The sequence below is a fragment of the Lepisosteus oculatus genome, chromosome 15 (assembly GCF_040954835.1).
Source record: "Lepisosteus oculatus isolate fLepOcu1 chromosome 15, fLepOcu1.hap2, whole genome shotgun sequence".
Lineage (NCBI taxonomy): Eukaryota > Metazoa > Chordata > Actinopteri > Semionotiformes > Lepisosteidae > Lepisosteus > Lepisosteus oculatus.
In genome coordinates this window covers 5,343,657-5,359,075 of record NC_090710.1, presented here as the reverse complement: position 1 = coordinate 5,359,075, position 15,419 = coordinate 5,343,657, and the positions used below count along the sequence as shown (strand labels likewise).

Below are 15,419 nucleotides of genomic sequence, written 5' to 3'. Positions count from 1 at the left end.
GGAAGCGGGTTTAAAGACCTCGATAAATGTTAAAATTCTTCATTTTAGTAATTTTGCTATCTGCGTGAGAATAAAGATTTTACCTTAATCAACATTAAAAATACATCTATTTTAAGTACATCTAACAAGCTAGGACTGGTTATGTCTGTTTTTTCAATGAGTTTTTTTTAACTTAGGAAAGTTTTTAAAGAGGTACTGTACACGGAACATGTTTTAATATAACAATTAAAATAGAATTGAAGGAATTTCACACTTTTTCTCAAAGAAAAAGTCTCTCAAATGCAACATGGATGTAAATATCCACAGTATTAGGTGAGAGCTTTCCACTTTTAACGTTATAATGATTATAATGTCATAATAATATGGAATAATATTGCACTTCAGAATTGCTTTTCTTCAGTAGTATATTAGACCAGAAAACACAAGAAAGAATAATGTCATCAAGAAGCCCCCTGTGCAGTTCCAACAGCTGGAATGTTGTTTACATAGAGACTGACCGAGCAGGTGCAAAACAGTATAATAAAGTTATGTAATAGTTTTATTCCTATTAAGTCTCATGTGCACACTGCTCTGTTGTACCAGCCGTTTAGAAAAGGTTAACATATTTGCAGCAGAAATTAATTGACAGCACTTCAAGCTTACTGTATGTATCAAGTATAAATTCTTAACTATTTCAAGTATCAAGTATAAATACTGTACACTTCTCAACTATTATTTCAGTGAAACAAAAAGGTCTAAAAAATATACAGTATATTCTCTCCATAAAATCGCATCTTACCGCTGTAGTTAGCGCAATTAAAATGGTATTGATTAAAATGTTCATTATTGCCTCATTATATTTTCCATTTTAAAATAAAATAGCCGAACAGTTCTCTGCAGATTCTCCTGACTAAAATTTTAGGGAAAACTTTTAAAAAGCTGAGATAGAACAAACAGTATTGAAACTGATTATGGTAACAGAAAAAAGTGGGTATATAATATAATACTAATAAGCCATTATAGATTAAATTATTTTGTCTAAATATAATATTTCCTAATGCATTATTATCCTGATGTACTTTAATGTCATTGGTGAAGAAGGCCTCAGAGTTACAACATCCTGTTTCTTATTCATCCTTTCTATTTTAAACTCTAATTATTCCTGATGTTGCTGGTTGTCAGGCAATCAGAAAGAGTCACATGGCCTTGAGGCCTATATAACCCTTGTAGCAAGTACAGGTGTTTATGTTTCTTCCGGAATGGTAGGATACACATTTGCATAAATTTTAGTCTCAATGTAAATTTGGAAGCCTTAATTCATCCTTTTCGTATGATTGATACTACATTTTTTTCTCAATAAATATACACTAAATGTGTCTTTACTTGATATTTGTCTCCACAAAATACAAAGAGGTGTTTACCAAGCCATAAGGAAAGGCAGGCAGCCAAAGTAAAAAATGCCAATTTTGTAAATATCTATTTTAACATCCTAAACTGAAGTTTAAACTAAAGTTTGACATACAAAAAGTCATGATAAGTGTGGTTTTTTTTAAAAAAAACACGTTTTTGTAGTGATAGACTTTGCTTGGACCTTCATTTCTGTACCTTACAAACTAGTATTTGACCTGGGTGTTGAGGGCACAGTGGCTTTGTGGAGCTGTTTTTAATCTCAGAAAAAAAAGAACAGAACTGAAAAATCTCAGTACATGTACTTCAATATTTTCTTAGCTTGAATATTATAATATTGTACCTTAGAACTCTGGCATCATGGGTACTGGAATATCACCTGATATACTACTGCAACATAAGGATTAAATTGTATTGTGTTCAACAACAAAACTGTTATGGTCTTGATTTTACCTTCCAATTCCAGCCAATTCATTGAAAAACCTCTGAATGTTTTGGAAAAAAAAAACTATTATCACTGAATATCCCTATAAATGCCAGCGGATGGCAAAAAAATATTGCCATGGAATGTCATGGAGTTACCAAGTGAAATATATTGCACTTCAAATTCTGGGTAGGGAAATGATAGACTTGGAGGTGCAGGCAGAGATATAACAGAATACATTTAATGGCCAGGGTGACAGAATCGGTGGTTGACCAACTCTCTGTGTGTGGAATTCTCCTAAGGCTTTTCCAAAGTCTCATATGGAGAGTACACAACGCTCTGTATTGTGGAACATTTTTTTATCCTGTAATTCTCAGGCATTATAGTAGTTTACATAAATATACAATCATGGAAAAATGTGGAATATATTTATTTTTTTGTTACCACACAGAGCAGTTTTAGCGTTTTTATGTGAATGAGTCGTCTGGCTGAGATTCCTGTGTCATATTCCAACTTAAAGTAGATCTCTATCTAGATCAGCAAATATAAAAGCTTACAGTACCCCTGTTCACTTACAGTACCCCTGTTTAGTGAAATTTGTTGTGTTCCAATTGATACAGTTGCAATAACACATAAGGTCTTGAAACTTGAAAAAGTAAGATTTTGAGATAGTTAATTGTAGACATGACCAGCTCTGAAAATTTACATTACAGTGGAAAATAATTTTAAAGAGGCATCTGGCGTGCTCTAAATGTGCTTATTGACTGCCAAAAAACATTTTGTCTGTCTTATTGTATGGAAAATCTAGATAATTTTAGTCACATCAGGTCTTTTTTGCAAATAAAACAAAAGTTTATCGTAAATTGTATAAAACGTTTCAGTTATTTGATTAGGGTGTTATTCTTCTCAATGTAAGATCAGAGAATATAAGACTTTACAAAAAAGGAAGAAAGAAGGCATTACAAATTGTACAGTATATGTTATATAATGTATGAAGTTTGATATGAATGATACAATGGATTTGCAGAGTAGAACATCATTTTAAGGAAAAATGATTCTGAATAGACAGTATAAAGGCAGACCATAAAAGAATGCCCTATGCCAATTTAATAAAGGAATTGTACTTTTATCAGATGTCATTTTTTCAGGAGTAAAAAGATTTGGTTTGACATTTAATCCCACACATTTAATACATCTTTTGTATTTTAATGGCAAATTCTAAGAATGACAAGGTTATGATGCATGAGCTTACTGGCTAAATTTGTGTTATAGGAGGCATTTTGTGACTCACTCTTTGCTTTGGGTTTAAAAGACAGGAGGCTTTCTGTTGGCATATGTCAAAGCTGCAGAAATTCTGTTTAATTTTGCTCCAGGATGAATTGTTGGACATGATTCTTGTAAGTCTGGGTCTTGTACTGTACTGTGAGATTTACCAGTGAACTGAGCAATCGGCAATAACAAATCAAGGTAGAAGCCAAAACAGAAAGTGTTACAGCAGAGAAATAATGGGAATGAAGGAGGCAAAACATAAGATATTCAATATACAGTAGTATACTGTACCATCCATTTGGAAAAATATTTCTATAAAACTGTTAAAGAATTAATGGGTGAGGCAAGGCAAGTTCCAAAGCTTTTCATACCACAAAAAAATTACAAAACAGTTCAAAGTGTACAGTAACAGGATACAATGTGAGTACTGAAAAGAGAGATGTGTTTTTTGATCATTTATACACTTCTCTAAATTAAATTTAAATAGACTAAATTTCGGTCTAGGAATATTTGCTGGAGTTTCTTTGGAGTTAGAATAAGCTGAGCAAACTTTACAGCAGAAAAATCCCTTCAAAAGTCATTTTATAATTGGGAACGTCAGTCTCATATGAATAGAGGGAAATGCAAACAGTTCTTTCTGACGTTACTATAATGTATCTAGCGTATATGGTTTTGCAGGACAACTCTGAAACCTTCTGAGTCTGAACTCAGTTCTGCAACTGATTAGAGCATTTTCCCGAAGTTATAGTTTAAAGAAAAACATATATCTATTCTTGTTTAAGGACTGCGAGTGGAGCTTGCAGACTATCAGCAGAATCATCTCAGAGACGGTGCAGGACTCCCGATGGTCTGATCTGCAGTGGCAGAGGAGAATGTGACTGTGGGGTATGCATATGTCAAGTGACTGACCCTGGGAAATATTATGGGCCCCGCTGTGAATGCCATGACTGGGTCTGTGCAACATATGATGGGAAGACCTGTGGTGGTAAGCAAATATTACGTCTTTCATACAGCAGTCCAATCAGTTACTTTCTGGATGCTTTACAATAAGCCTCATAAAACCAATGCTCCCCAAACACAAGATTTTGATGAGAGGACTCAATGAGAGGAAGGCACAGCTCATGCTGTGATAGAAACTTCACATGCTCTACATTTTAGATTTATTTCTGTTGTTATTTTCCGAATGAATCAATCCCCCTTTCTTCTGGATTTACGTGATCCCATACCGCCCCCCCCCCCCCCCCCCGGCCCCCGAGATAATTTCTCATTTTAAGCAGAAATCTGTCAGCTTTTTGCCTATCTTATTAAACATCTTACACGTTTTCGTTTCTGGAGTGCAAGGCAGGGACACAATTGTATTGGCTTCAAAGGCTTCTAATTTTACTGATTACGTCATAATCTCCCATTTGTTTGGATAGGAATTCTTTGAACCCAGGAAGCAAGTTGGCATTTTGGAACAGATTCTCAAAGAGATGCGTGCCCACACAAATCCATTAAGTTTCTATGAGCATGAATGCACACTTCTCCAGGAATCAAAGGCATTGTCTGGCTCCTATAGGACTTTGAATTCTATTGACATTGCTACCTGCAACAGCTGTGACATGAGCGACATTTGAAGTCGGGGGCGAGGGTAATCATTTGTGATGACCTTTCAGCCCACTCTACAGTATAAAAGCACTAACATTAAGATATCCATGGAATTTCAAACACTCTGGTCAGCTCTAAATACTGCAGAGAGGTAACTTCACAGTGAGAAAAGACAGTAGATTTAGCGCGTTAGTGAATTACAAAGAGATTTTATATTAAAGCTAACTAACAAGTTAGTATTTTGCTTTTGCATGTTTTCTTTATGATTTAAGGTTTTTAAGGTTGATATACACATTAACAACAGTTCTAAAAGTATTTTCAGTAATTGTGCAAATTAAAAGTGGTGAGAGTATAATCTTATCTCTAAAACGATCCTGTTTTTATGTTTTGAATATGTTTGCAATTTAAAGCAAAATTGTAAAGTCTCCTCATACAGTATGTATTGTACACAATCACACAGACACGGTTTATTGTTTTAATAGTTACAGCATCAGTAATAAAACAAGAAGTTCCATTAGGGTATACCGTAGTTTAAGTCTTGCTGGATGGAATTTACTCAAAGCCACATCTTGGCTCTTGATTCCTAACATGATGTAAAATCATTATTGTTGGGGACTGAAGACCAACAATGTTAGCAGCTGTCGGAAAGAGTGAAGAGTGGAAAATGTGTTACACACAAAGAAAGTTAATCAGGTTGCTGTACTGATGCTAATAAAATCTATCAAATGCCACTTCAGTGTATATTCCCTTATTTGAAGGTTTCTGGATGAGTTGTTAAATAGGGACGTTGCTACAAGCCCAGGAACATTTTTAAGACATGGTTATAATATGTGGAACTGTAAATTAAAAAAAACACCTTGAATTGAGGTGGAGTATATTTGTGAAGTGATGTGGTAAAGTCCTCATTTAAATCTGCTGATACAAATAAATCAGGATCTCAGAGTTGCCTAGAAGCAGGTTTCACTGGAGTGTGGCTGCATTGCAATGATGATACCTTTCTGGTAAATTTCAAAGACAAAAAGAAGAGTTTATCCTATTAAGAGTCCAAATGGAAACCTCATCATAAAACAAACACTAACATTCGAATTCCAGATGACAGATTTAAATCCAAAGTGGAAAAAAAATGAAACTTCTTAAAGTTAAAATTTCCCTTCAACAATAGAGCAATAGTGAGTAAAATCACTATTCTTAAGGAATGGCATCCTCCAAGAATTAAATGGGTTGAAAATATGTAGTTAGTGTTTAGTCATAGTCAGATTTGTCTAAAAGTGCTTGGCTGAGGCCCAGTCCCCTGACTGTAGGACGTGGAGGCTGGAACCCCCTGCAGAGTGAGGAGTGTGTTAGGGTTTAACATCCTTTCCCCTTGAGGGCGCTCCAAATTCCTGAGTCCTAGTCTGATTGCTGTATTATTTCCAGGTGTTAAGAATCAGTGTTGATATATAAGCCTAGAGCTTCCGATACTCAGGGCTCAGTGTTAGGACATGAATGTCCAGAGGGACTCCTAATGTCCAGAAGCGGGACGCCTAGAACTAAACCACGGAGTCATCTGAGGGCACAGGCCTTGCCAGAGACATCATGCCCCCTGAGCCCAGGGTTCTGGAGGACCGGGCCCCGTTGTCACGATCGTAAATTCCTAATCTTAAGGACGCTCCAGCCCTTCCTCATTGACCTGATCTTCTGCACCTGCCTCCTGTTCCAGTCTCCCCTTTAAAAGCCAGACGCTCCCACTATTCTGGGCTCAGCTTTGGAAGACGGACGCCACAAGGCTTGCCTATTTTCCGGGTTGTCTGAAGGCAACCATTTTCCCCTGTGTCCTGACCATCTAGATCCGGGGCTTGAAGCGCCTGGCCCCGTTACCCTTTTTTATTCCTCCGACCATTCACCGGATCCCGCCCTGGTTTTTAACTCTGTGCCATGGATTTCCTTACAAACACCCTTTGGACTTGTTTGCCTTGGACCACGCCTCTCCAAGCACCGAGCACCTTCGTCACGCCCCCCTGTTCCTCTACCAGCCCAGTTTCTCGTCTCCTCCCTGTGTCTGTTCACTCCCTTCTGGATTGTGCTGTCTGCACAGGGTCCTGAAAGACGCTTCGTGACAACCTTAGGTTCTTGGACTGTTCCTGATTTCCCTGTGTCTGTCTATTTGGATGGATCTCCCAGTTTAGGATTATTGGACTATGCCCTGATTTACCCCCATCATGGATTTGCTTGTTTTCCCCTGTTCACCAGAGCACCTGTTGTCACTGGGCACTAACTTTGCAAATAAGCCTTTGTGTATTTTCCCTCATGTCCGGCTCCTGTTTGTCTCTGGTTACACTGCACCACTGCACCACAGGCTGTGGCCAATTCGTGACAGAGTGACCAAGGGGCAGATGCACAGGTGGAGTTGGGGTGGGGAAAGGATGCAAAAGACAAATGAGAACAAGCAAAGGTTTCCCTTGGTATTTATAGTTGTTTTTTTTTATTTAGGGAATGAGGTCAGGAATGATTTTGATTTAGGGGAGTTGTGTTGAAAATGAACTTGACTGCTCTGCTCTCTACCGGACTTGCTGAAGACCTCATAAAATATTCTAATGCAGAGTACTAAGTATTAAAACTTAATAAATGTTTCTTTTTTCCCCTAAGATGCACAGTGTGAAAGACATATTTTTGTTAAATATTTCTAAAATACCTATTTCCTTATTTCATTACACAATCCAAAATAGGTTATTAGTGTACAGAAATAAAGTCCAAGTTATACAGTTACTAGATTTTACTTTGAAAGTAAAAAAAGAGTAACGTATGTTGAGTTTTATAGTTAGAATTTCACTCTAAATTTAGAGGAAGGATCCTAACACAGAGATCTACTGGTACATGTCATATTATGGTTTTTATGGATTACTAGACAAGTCTCATTTTACTTTCTTCAGCATCCTTATTCTGTCTTTTACTACTGTTCTTAGATAAAGAGGGATATTAATGTATGTTTTTTTCCTGAAAAGATTAGTTCAGCTGTCAAAGATTTTAAAATAATACTACTCAGTGCTTCAACCTTTTTAATCAGTATGAGATCGGAACCCCTGCTGAAAAAATATTATTGCTGTACTGTCAATCACTGATAATGGAATTCAAATATCTTTAAAAAGGAAGCCTGAACAGACTTGTAACCTTTGTAGAACTACCCTTCAAAAAGAACATAGTGACTCCAGAAGTGTTTTTCTGTTTTGAATTTTCAAAACTCTTCTTATTTTGTCAATTTCATGAGCTATGACAATAAGCTATGCTAGCTTCTAGGTTTTTGTCCAAAGGAATGTTTTTAGATTTACTGCCACGTGTGAGATCTCATTCATGAATAAATATTTTTAAGTAATTCATTTCTATTAATTCTTTGAAGCACTTCACATTGTTTGATGTCTTCTACGGTAAAGCACATTTTGCTTATTAATTCTTCAGGTAAATGTACAAGACTCTCTAAGTTTAAAATACTGAATCCTGAGGTTTTTTAGAAAGTTCACCTGAACAAATAAGAAAATCTTTATTAAAATGCCAATGCCACCTTCAGTGTAGATCAAAACCTAGTTTTCTATTTTGATATGCGTTTTGACAAATTCTCATAAATTACAGAAATTGTCTCTAAAGCAGTAGCCCTCAAACTAAAAAAAAAATAACAGGGTTAATTCAGTCCTGCTTGTAGGTAAAATATCACGGCAGCTTTATCTTAGAAGAGACAGCACAGAAGGTGAGTTTGAGGTATAATTTGTTATGTTGTCTCTTTGAAACAGATGTTACTATTGGATTCACCTTATCCTGTGCTATATGTGTATCCAACCATTTTTAAACCATTGTAAAGTTAGCTGTGGGACAATTAGATTCTTAGCATACTTTTGAGATGTAATAATTGATTGTAGTTGAGTTACTGTACTTTCTCTCTTTACAGACAAATACATTGTATACATTAATGTTATGTTTTCTGGCAGCAAATAGCTGCCACTACAGCTACATTGTAAAGTACAATGCATTTAATTGCCTGTGCTACAAAGCAGTAAGTGAAATGTCTCGTATTGTATGTTTTGTGTCTGTAACCATGCATAGAATATTTTACCTATCACCAACATTGCTGTCCATACACTTCTGGAATCTTTTGACTGACTATACTGTAGCTATGCTAGGCTGAAAATGGGAAATATTGTAGTCTCCCTCAATGCAGATTGTGTGTACAGTATATGTTTCAAGGAGGTTCTTCTTCAATACAAATTTGATCTTTCCTGACTAATGATAATTTCTTTATACTCTGTATTTGCATATTTTGAAAGCCCAGGGAGCTAAATGTTTTCATAATTTAGTAAAGTGATTTTTAAACTCCTGTTGCTGTTGCTGAACTGTGCTTTTGCTTGATAAGATTTAAAATGCTGATAAAGATAGGGATTAGCAAATAACTGCTACACCTTGAAACTCATCTTCAATAAAGAGATCAGTTAAAAAAACTAGTATAACAGAGCTGATAGTAGTTGTACTGATAACAGTTTTATGTCGCATACTGCAAACTGTTTCTCTGTTCCTCACTGAGAGAGTTATGCGACATCTTTTAAGTCCTGATATCATAGCTGGTGATTTTCTGTGACTGTATCACATGTAGCTGCCTCCACCCTGCTTGGTTGCCTTGGTTATCTTTGGGAAGTTAACAAGTGACCTCTAGGTAGAGTTGCACTCCAGATGGGTCCCTCGTTTGGAGTTACAGACAAAGAGACGCTCCATCCTTGGAGATGTAAAAGTGGACCTAATTTACAATTACCGGGTTGGATCCTGTGTTTCTATAGCTATAGAAGGTACTGTAGGGCTCTGATTTGTAACTATCTGAGAACAACAGAGTGAGATGTGTGTAATGTGTTAGTAACTTACTGAAAATAAATATTTGACCTTTGTAAGTAAGCTGCATGGTTATTACTTTGAGCATGCTGTGATGGAGAAACTACAAAAACATGTGCTACTGTATGTGGCAGTATGTGGTCCTATGTATTTTCTGACAATAGCACAAGTTTAATGCCAAGAAAAAGTCTGTGAACCCCCAATATAATTATGGGAATTACTTTTTTTTCTTTCATGCCCTTGTTTAATTGACACCATTGTATCTTTGGCCTTTAAGTCATGGTCCTGATGGAAGATTCATTTTTGCCCCAGTTTTAGGTCTAATGCGGAATTTTTTTTAAGATTGGCCATGTTCCAATTCATCTTGACCATTGTTTCAGCAGTTGCCAAGTAGCCTGCTGACGAGAAGCAGGACTATAACACAATTGCCACAACCATGCTACACAGTAGGGATGATGTTGAGTGTTGCACTAAGTTGGGTTTGTGTTAGGTGTAATGCTTTGTGTTAACTGTGTGTGACAAGTGTTTAGTCGCCTCTGTGACTATATACAGTAGTAATATACAGTATTACTACTGCTCACACCTGAAGAAGGCTCCACAGTTGTGTTTTCCTTTTCTCTTTTCAGCATGGAATAAACCTATTACTTGTTCCGTATACAGTATTAGCCTTGTGAAATTATATATTGTTTCATTTGTGCTGTTTATTTTGTAAATGTATTGTTATGCTGTAGGTGTTTAGTACAGCTCTTGTCGGAAACATATTCTGCGATAGAGGAGTGTGTCATGACCTGGGTCATTCACTTCTGGCTATGGTGTGTAATTGTGTGGTTTGTTAAGTTGCTTTTGTGCATCTAAATTGAGGTTTGCCACAGCAAGGGATTTAAAGGCTTATATAATTATGACTTTTCCTTTTTCTTTAATATTGTCTTTTTTCGTCATTTTGCTTTAATTTTTAACATTTGATAACAAATGTTAATCATGTATTTACAGTAGAGTGTCACAGCTGGACGTTTTAAAGCAACAAATTTTGGAAAATGTGCAAGGGTCTGAATAATTCTTCACAGCACTTGATGTTGTGCATACAGTACACCTCTTCGTCCAAACAATTGACAAATTTACAAAAATCATACTCCAGAACTAACTATATACAGTATTTTGTTTTGTGGTACACTGAGCTGAGATACTGCTCACATCACTATCAGATCACCATATCATTTTCTGCAGGTCACACTCCCCTGTAGATTGTTTAATATCACTCTCTTACAGATGTATTGAATGTAGTTTCTAGTTTATCCATGATTTATTAGATGAGCAATTTTCTGTTTTCTATGGGATGAAATGAAAGCCTTTATTGTAGTTCTATTGCAGGAGAGAATAACATTCTCATCTTTGAGAAAATACTGAAGTGTCTGCTTTTGTCATTATCATCAACAACTACCTTTATCTGATGTAACTACATTGGAAACCAACACTGTTGGATATGTATGTTTCGCCTAGCCAGAATTATTGTTTTAATGGTACTTGGCTGAGTAATTTAATAGTTTTTAGACTCCATATCAATGATCAGTTTGCAGATATTCCCGCAGTTACTGTAGATCAACACATGGGAGACCACTATCAGTTCCATTGCAGATAAAAGATGCATTTAATCTTTTCTGTTCTAAATAATATGGATTGGAGATACAGTATGATTGGGGAAAGTGCATGAGATTTCTCCTGAAGAGGTGGCATGTTATGGGTCTGTATAATCTAGCCAAAGTGGTTCAAAACATGACAAAGTCAGTTTTCTAGCATGATAAATTTAGCTTTTTTTCAGATATTATATTTAATAATAATTTATATAAGGTAATAGGAAATATTTAATATTATTGAATAGTACCTATAGTATTCTATACATTACTACTTTGACTACAATACATTTTGTGACATCTAGTGAGCTATAAAGTACAATCTGGATCAAAATATCATGCATGTTACAGTAAGACTGAGCATCTTACAAATGGAAAAATATAGATCCCTCTTCACTATTTCATAACAGACTTCCATGAGAACTCCATCTATTGTACATATTATATATATATAAGCATTATCTGCTTATAACAACAAATTTCTTTTTCGAACCTTATTTTCTAAAGCAATGTGTGAAAAAGTAAGCCTCTTTATTTCGGATCAAATATGGCAAAAATATATCAATTTTTACACAATTGCTGCCAAAACCATTCCATCTCTGAGGCTATGAGAAAAGTACCTTTTAATACATGGGTAATACAATGGGTTTTCATTAATGAATGTTGCTCGTCTTGGTTTAGTATATGCCAAGCGAGCTGTACTTGCAGAGGTCATCACTTTCTTAGTTGCTTTCTAGACAAAACAACCATTAGTCAATTATCTCTGGAGACCAGACCTTCATGTCAGAACACGTTTAACCATCATCCCCTGAGGGCTGTCATGCTTAGTAAGGGATTGGTAAAACCAATTCCTTAGTGGAACACATTATTCATGGGAACAAATCAGTATATACATGTATACTGTATTGCATATTGCATGTATCACTTCATCAACAAAATATGAACTTAATATAAATTGAGAGTTATCATTTTGAGATACAGTAATGTGGCCCTTCCCTTTCTTTTAATCCCTGAAGAGAAACATCTCATAATATTTAATTTAACCACCACCCTTTGCTTTTCTCCTCATTGTGTCTCCTAGATAAAATACTGTATAGTATATCACAGAATTCTTTCCTATCTGACTTTTCATACTCTAGGGAGAATTTTTCTTTATGATCATTATGATACTTTAGTATTTATGTGATTGCAGATTTACATTTTTAACCTCACTCTATATAACAGTTTCTAGAAACTTTTATGACATTTGTTCAAAAGTCCCAGAATTTAAGAATTTGGGGGGAAATAGTGTTTCTTTGAGGTTCTATTGTGTTATGAGGGAAAGAATTACATCATCTGCTTATATATTTTAAAAGTAAAGTCAACTAAGAAATTAAGAACACAATACCTTGTTGACGTCTTGACATTAACTGAATTCCAGATACAATACTGTAAATATATCTAAAAACTATTCCATAATCCCCTGAATAGAGCGTACTGGACATATCATAGTGTTCCACAGCCACTGGTACTGGACTATCTCTACAACCTCTCCCCTTTTATTCCAGATTCAGCCTTTCCCGCCATTTCCCGCTAAAAAACAAGAAGCAATCCCCGCTACTTTCTCTTTTCTCTTATCTACATCGAGAGAGGATGTCTGTTTCTCTCCTTCTGCCTTCCTAGCTTTACCTGCTCTGTGACTATTACACCCCACTGTAATGAAAAGGGCAATAAAAGGGCAAATCAAACCAGTGAGCCTGTACAGTAAGACATCTCCAGATACCAGTTCCGCCACCGCCGAAAGGGGAACATTAAGAAGTGGGATGCTCCACCTCGGATTATAGACAGGACTGGGAACACAGCAGAATGACTGCTGCCCGGACAGAGTCACAACAGAGTAGCTGGAGGGGGTGATGGACTGGAACGCTGATGGTGGCCTTTATGCAGTGGCTTCCTTGCTCGTAGTGCCCCAGAGGATGATCCTCGCTCTGTTCTCTTCCCAAAGAGGCCAGAGACAACGCAGAGCACCTGGACCAACAGGGGAGCCATGTAGCACCACTCTCACGAGCTGTGGAATCCAGCTGCAAAAGCTCCACAGTGGACGCTGACCGGCACCCCCTGATGAGTCTATGCTGGGACAAGGTCCCCGACTGACCGCAAGCCATGGGACTGCTGCCAGAGCTCCGCAGTAGAATTGCAAGTGCTCCTGCTAGTGCCCTCCACCTATCGTCAGCCATCAGATCCTGCTGTCAGAGCATGTGTCCCCCAAAAGAGGACAGCAGGGATGCCACAGCGAGGCTCCAGATGGTCAGAGAGTGGATGCAGACCAGTGATTGCACCAAAGGGACCCATGAGTGCCCCCCACCTACCTTGAGCTGCTGGATCTTCCTGCCAGAGCAATATAAAGGACCCCATCCAGCACTGCCTAAGCCATGGGACCCTGTTGCTAGAGCTCGATATATGACGGAATCAAGGGCAGTCAAGGACAGCTGGCGGACCCTGCTGTCAGGGCATGTGCCCACAAAACCTTGCTCCAAATGGTTAGAGAGTGGGTGTTGGCCTGTGAGTGTGCCATGCGTGATTAGATGACTGGTGAAACCAACCAGGGGCCTCTGGGTAGTGCTGTCATGCCTGCGCTTTCCAGAGAGGACAGCAAAGGAACTGACACCAGGCTCCAAATGTTCCTAGAGTGGGTGCTGTCTACATAGTGTCCTGCATGGACAAGACAGTTGGATGTTCATCCCTTCCCTTTGAGAGAATGGTGAGACTGCCCTTGATTCCTCCACCAGGCAGGTGAGGGCTGATAGACAGCAGATCTGAAGATACTGTCTGGGCTAGTCAACATGTGTGTGGGCTCGTGCAAAGTAGTCGAGTGGGGAAAGGAGACCGGGAGAGGCCATTGCCTCTGTGTCCACGGGCACTCAAACAGATGATTCTCTTTGCAGAACTCTACAGAAGAAGACCCCGCAGAGCTTGATAGTCCCAGTGCTAGCTGATGAAGGGTTCTCTCTTTATTGTACGTCAGCAGCCACTGTGTGCTCCGGTCCTCCTCAGGTCAGATCCTTGCTGCTCCCGTTATTTGGAAGACAGTGTGTCCAGCTCCAGAATTTCAAGGTCTCCTCTTGGACCAGGGGCTAGGAGAGGTGGGCATGATCCACATACTGTACCCTTGGCATTGAACTGTCCCCATGTCCTCTCCCCTTTCACCCGAGGTTCAGCCTTTCCCACTTTTTTCCTCTATAAACCCTGGGAGAAATCCGCACTCTTTCTTTTTTCCGAGGATGTCTGCTTTTTCTATGCCCTCCTAGCTTGACATACTCCATCACTAGCACACCACCCAGTAACGAGAAAGGGGAAAAATAATAATAGTAATATATTTTTTAAAAACTTAATCTTATATAGCGCCTTTAAAGGTGGCTTCTCACAGCACTTTACAGAATGACAACAGCAAGAACAAAACAATAAAAAATAAACAATAAAAAATACACAAGATAAAACACAATGAATACACAGGGGAGACAGTAGACGGTGGTACTAAATACCATAGGAGCAGAGGGGTAAAGAATGGAACCAGTTAAGTAAAGGCCCCTCTAAAGAAGAAGGTTTTGAGTCTGGATTTGAAGGAGTTTAGAGAAGATGAGTCTCTGATATCCTTGGGGAGAGAGTTCCAGAGCTTAGGGGCATAACAGGAGAAGGCCCTGTCACCCATTCAATGTAGACAGGTTTGGGGGATATTTAGGAGACCAGAATTATAGGAACAAATGTTGCGAGTTTATAGGTGAGCATGAGGATTTTAAAGTCGACAAGAAAATTGACAATAAGCCAGTACAAGGACTGTAATGTAATGTAATGTGTGTAATGTGTAAGTAATGTGATCACTTGCATGAGACCTGGTCAGGATTCTGGCTGCTGAATTTTGGACATACAGAAGTTTGTTCAATGTGGATTTAGATACACCAGAGAGTAGAGCATTACAGTCGTCAAGTCGGGAGAAGCTGTGCTGATCAGCCACAGTTAAATTAAACTGTCAGTGAACCTGTAGGTAACTGTCAAGATGGGAGCGTTTGTTGCAATATAATAACTTTGTTCCGAACTGAAAGTCAGTGCTCTGGTTATTTTTAGTGAATAACATGAATTAAAAAATTACATTACAAAAAACAAACTAATCACTGGGAAAGGGAATTCATTCATGCAACTTGCCGTTTAAGAGAGTAAGTTTGGGTAGTTTTGGTGCAGGACACTTGAATACAAAGATGTAGAACTCTTTATTCTTCCACAGTGAGCTACAGTACATTGGCACG

The 15,419-nt window shown here is 37.9% G+C and overlaps 1 protein-coding gene across 3 annotated transcripts in view; it reads left to right on the top strand.

Moving 5' to 3' along the window:
- The window catches only part of itgbl1 (integrin, beta-like 1), a 106,468-nt gene that overhangs the window by 2,112 nt on the left and 88,937 nt on the right, over nucleotides 1-15,419 (top strand). For all 3 annotated transcript variants that reach the window (XM_015363460.2, XM_006638900.3, XM_015363459.2), the window contains exon 2: nucleotides 3,862-4,064. In XM_015363460.2, coding sequence (XP_015218946.1) covers nucleotides 3,862-4,064 — 203 coding nt within the window. The remainder of the gene's footprint in view (nucleotides 1-3,861; nucleotides 4,065-15,419) is intronic.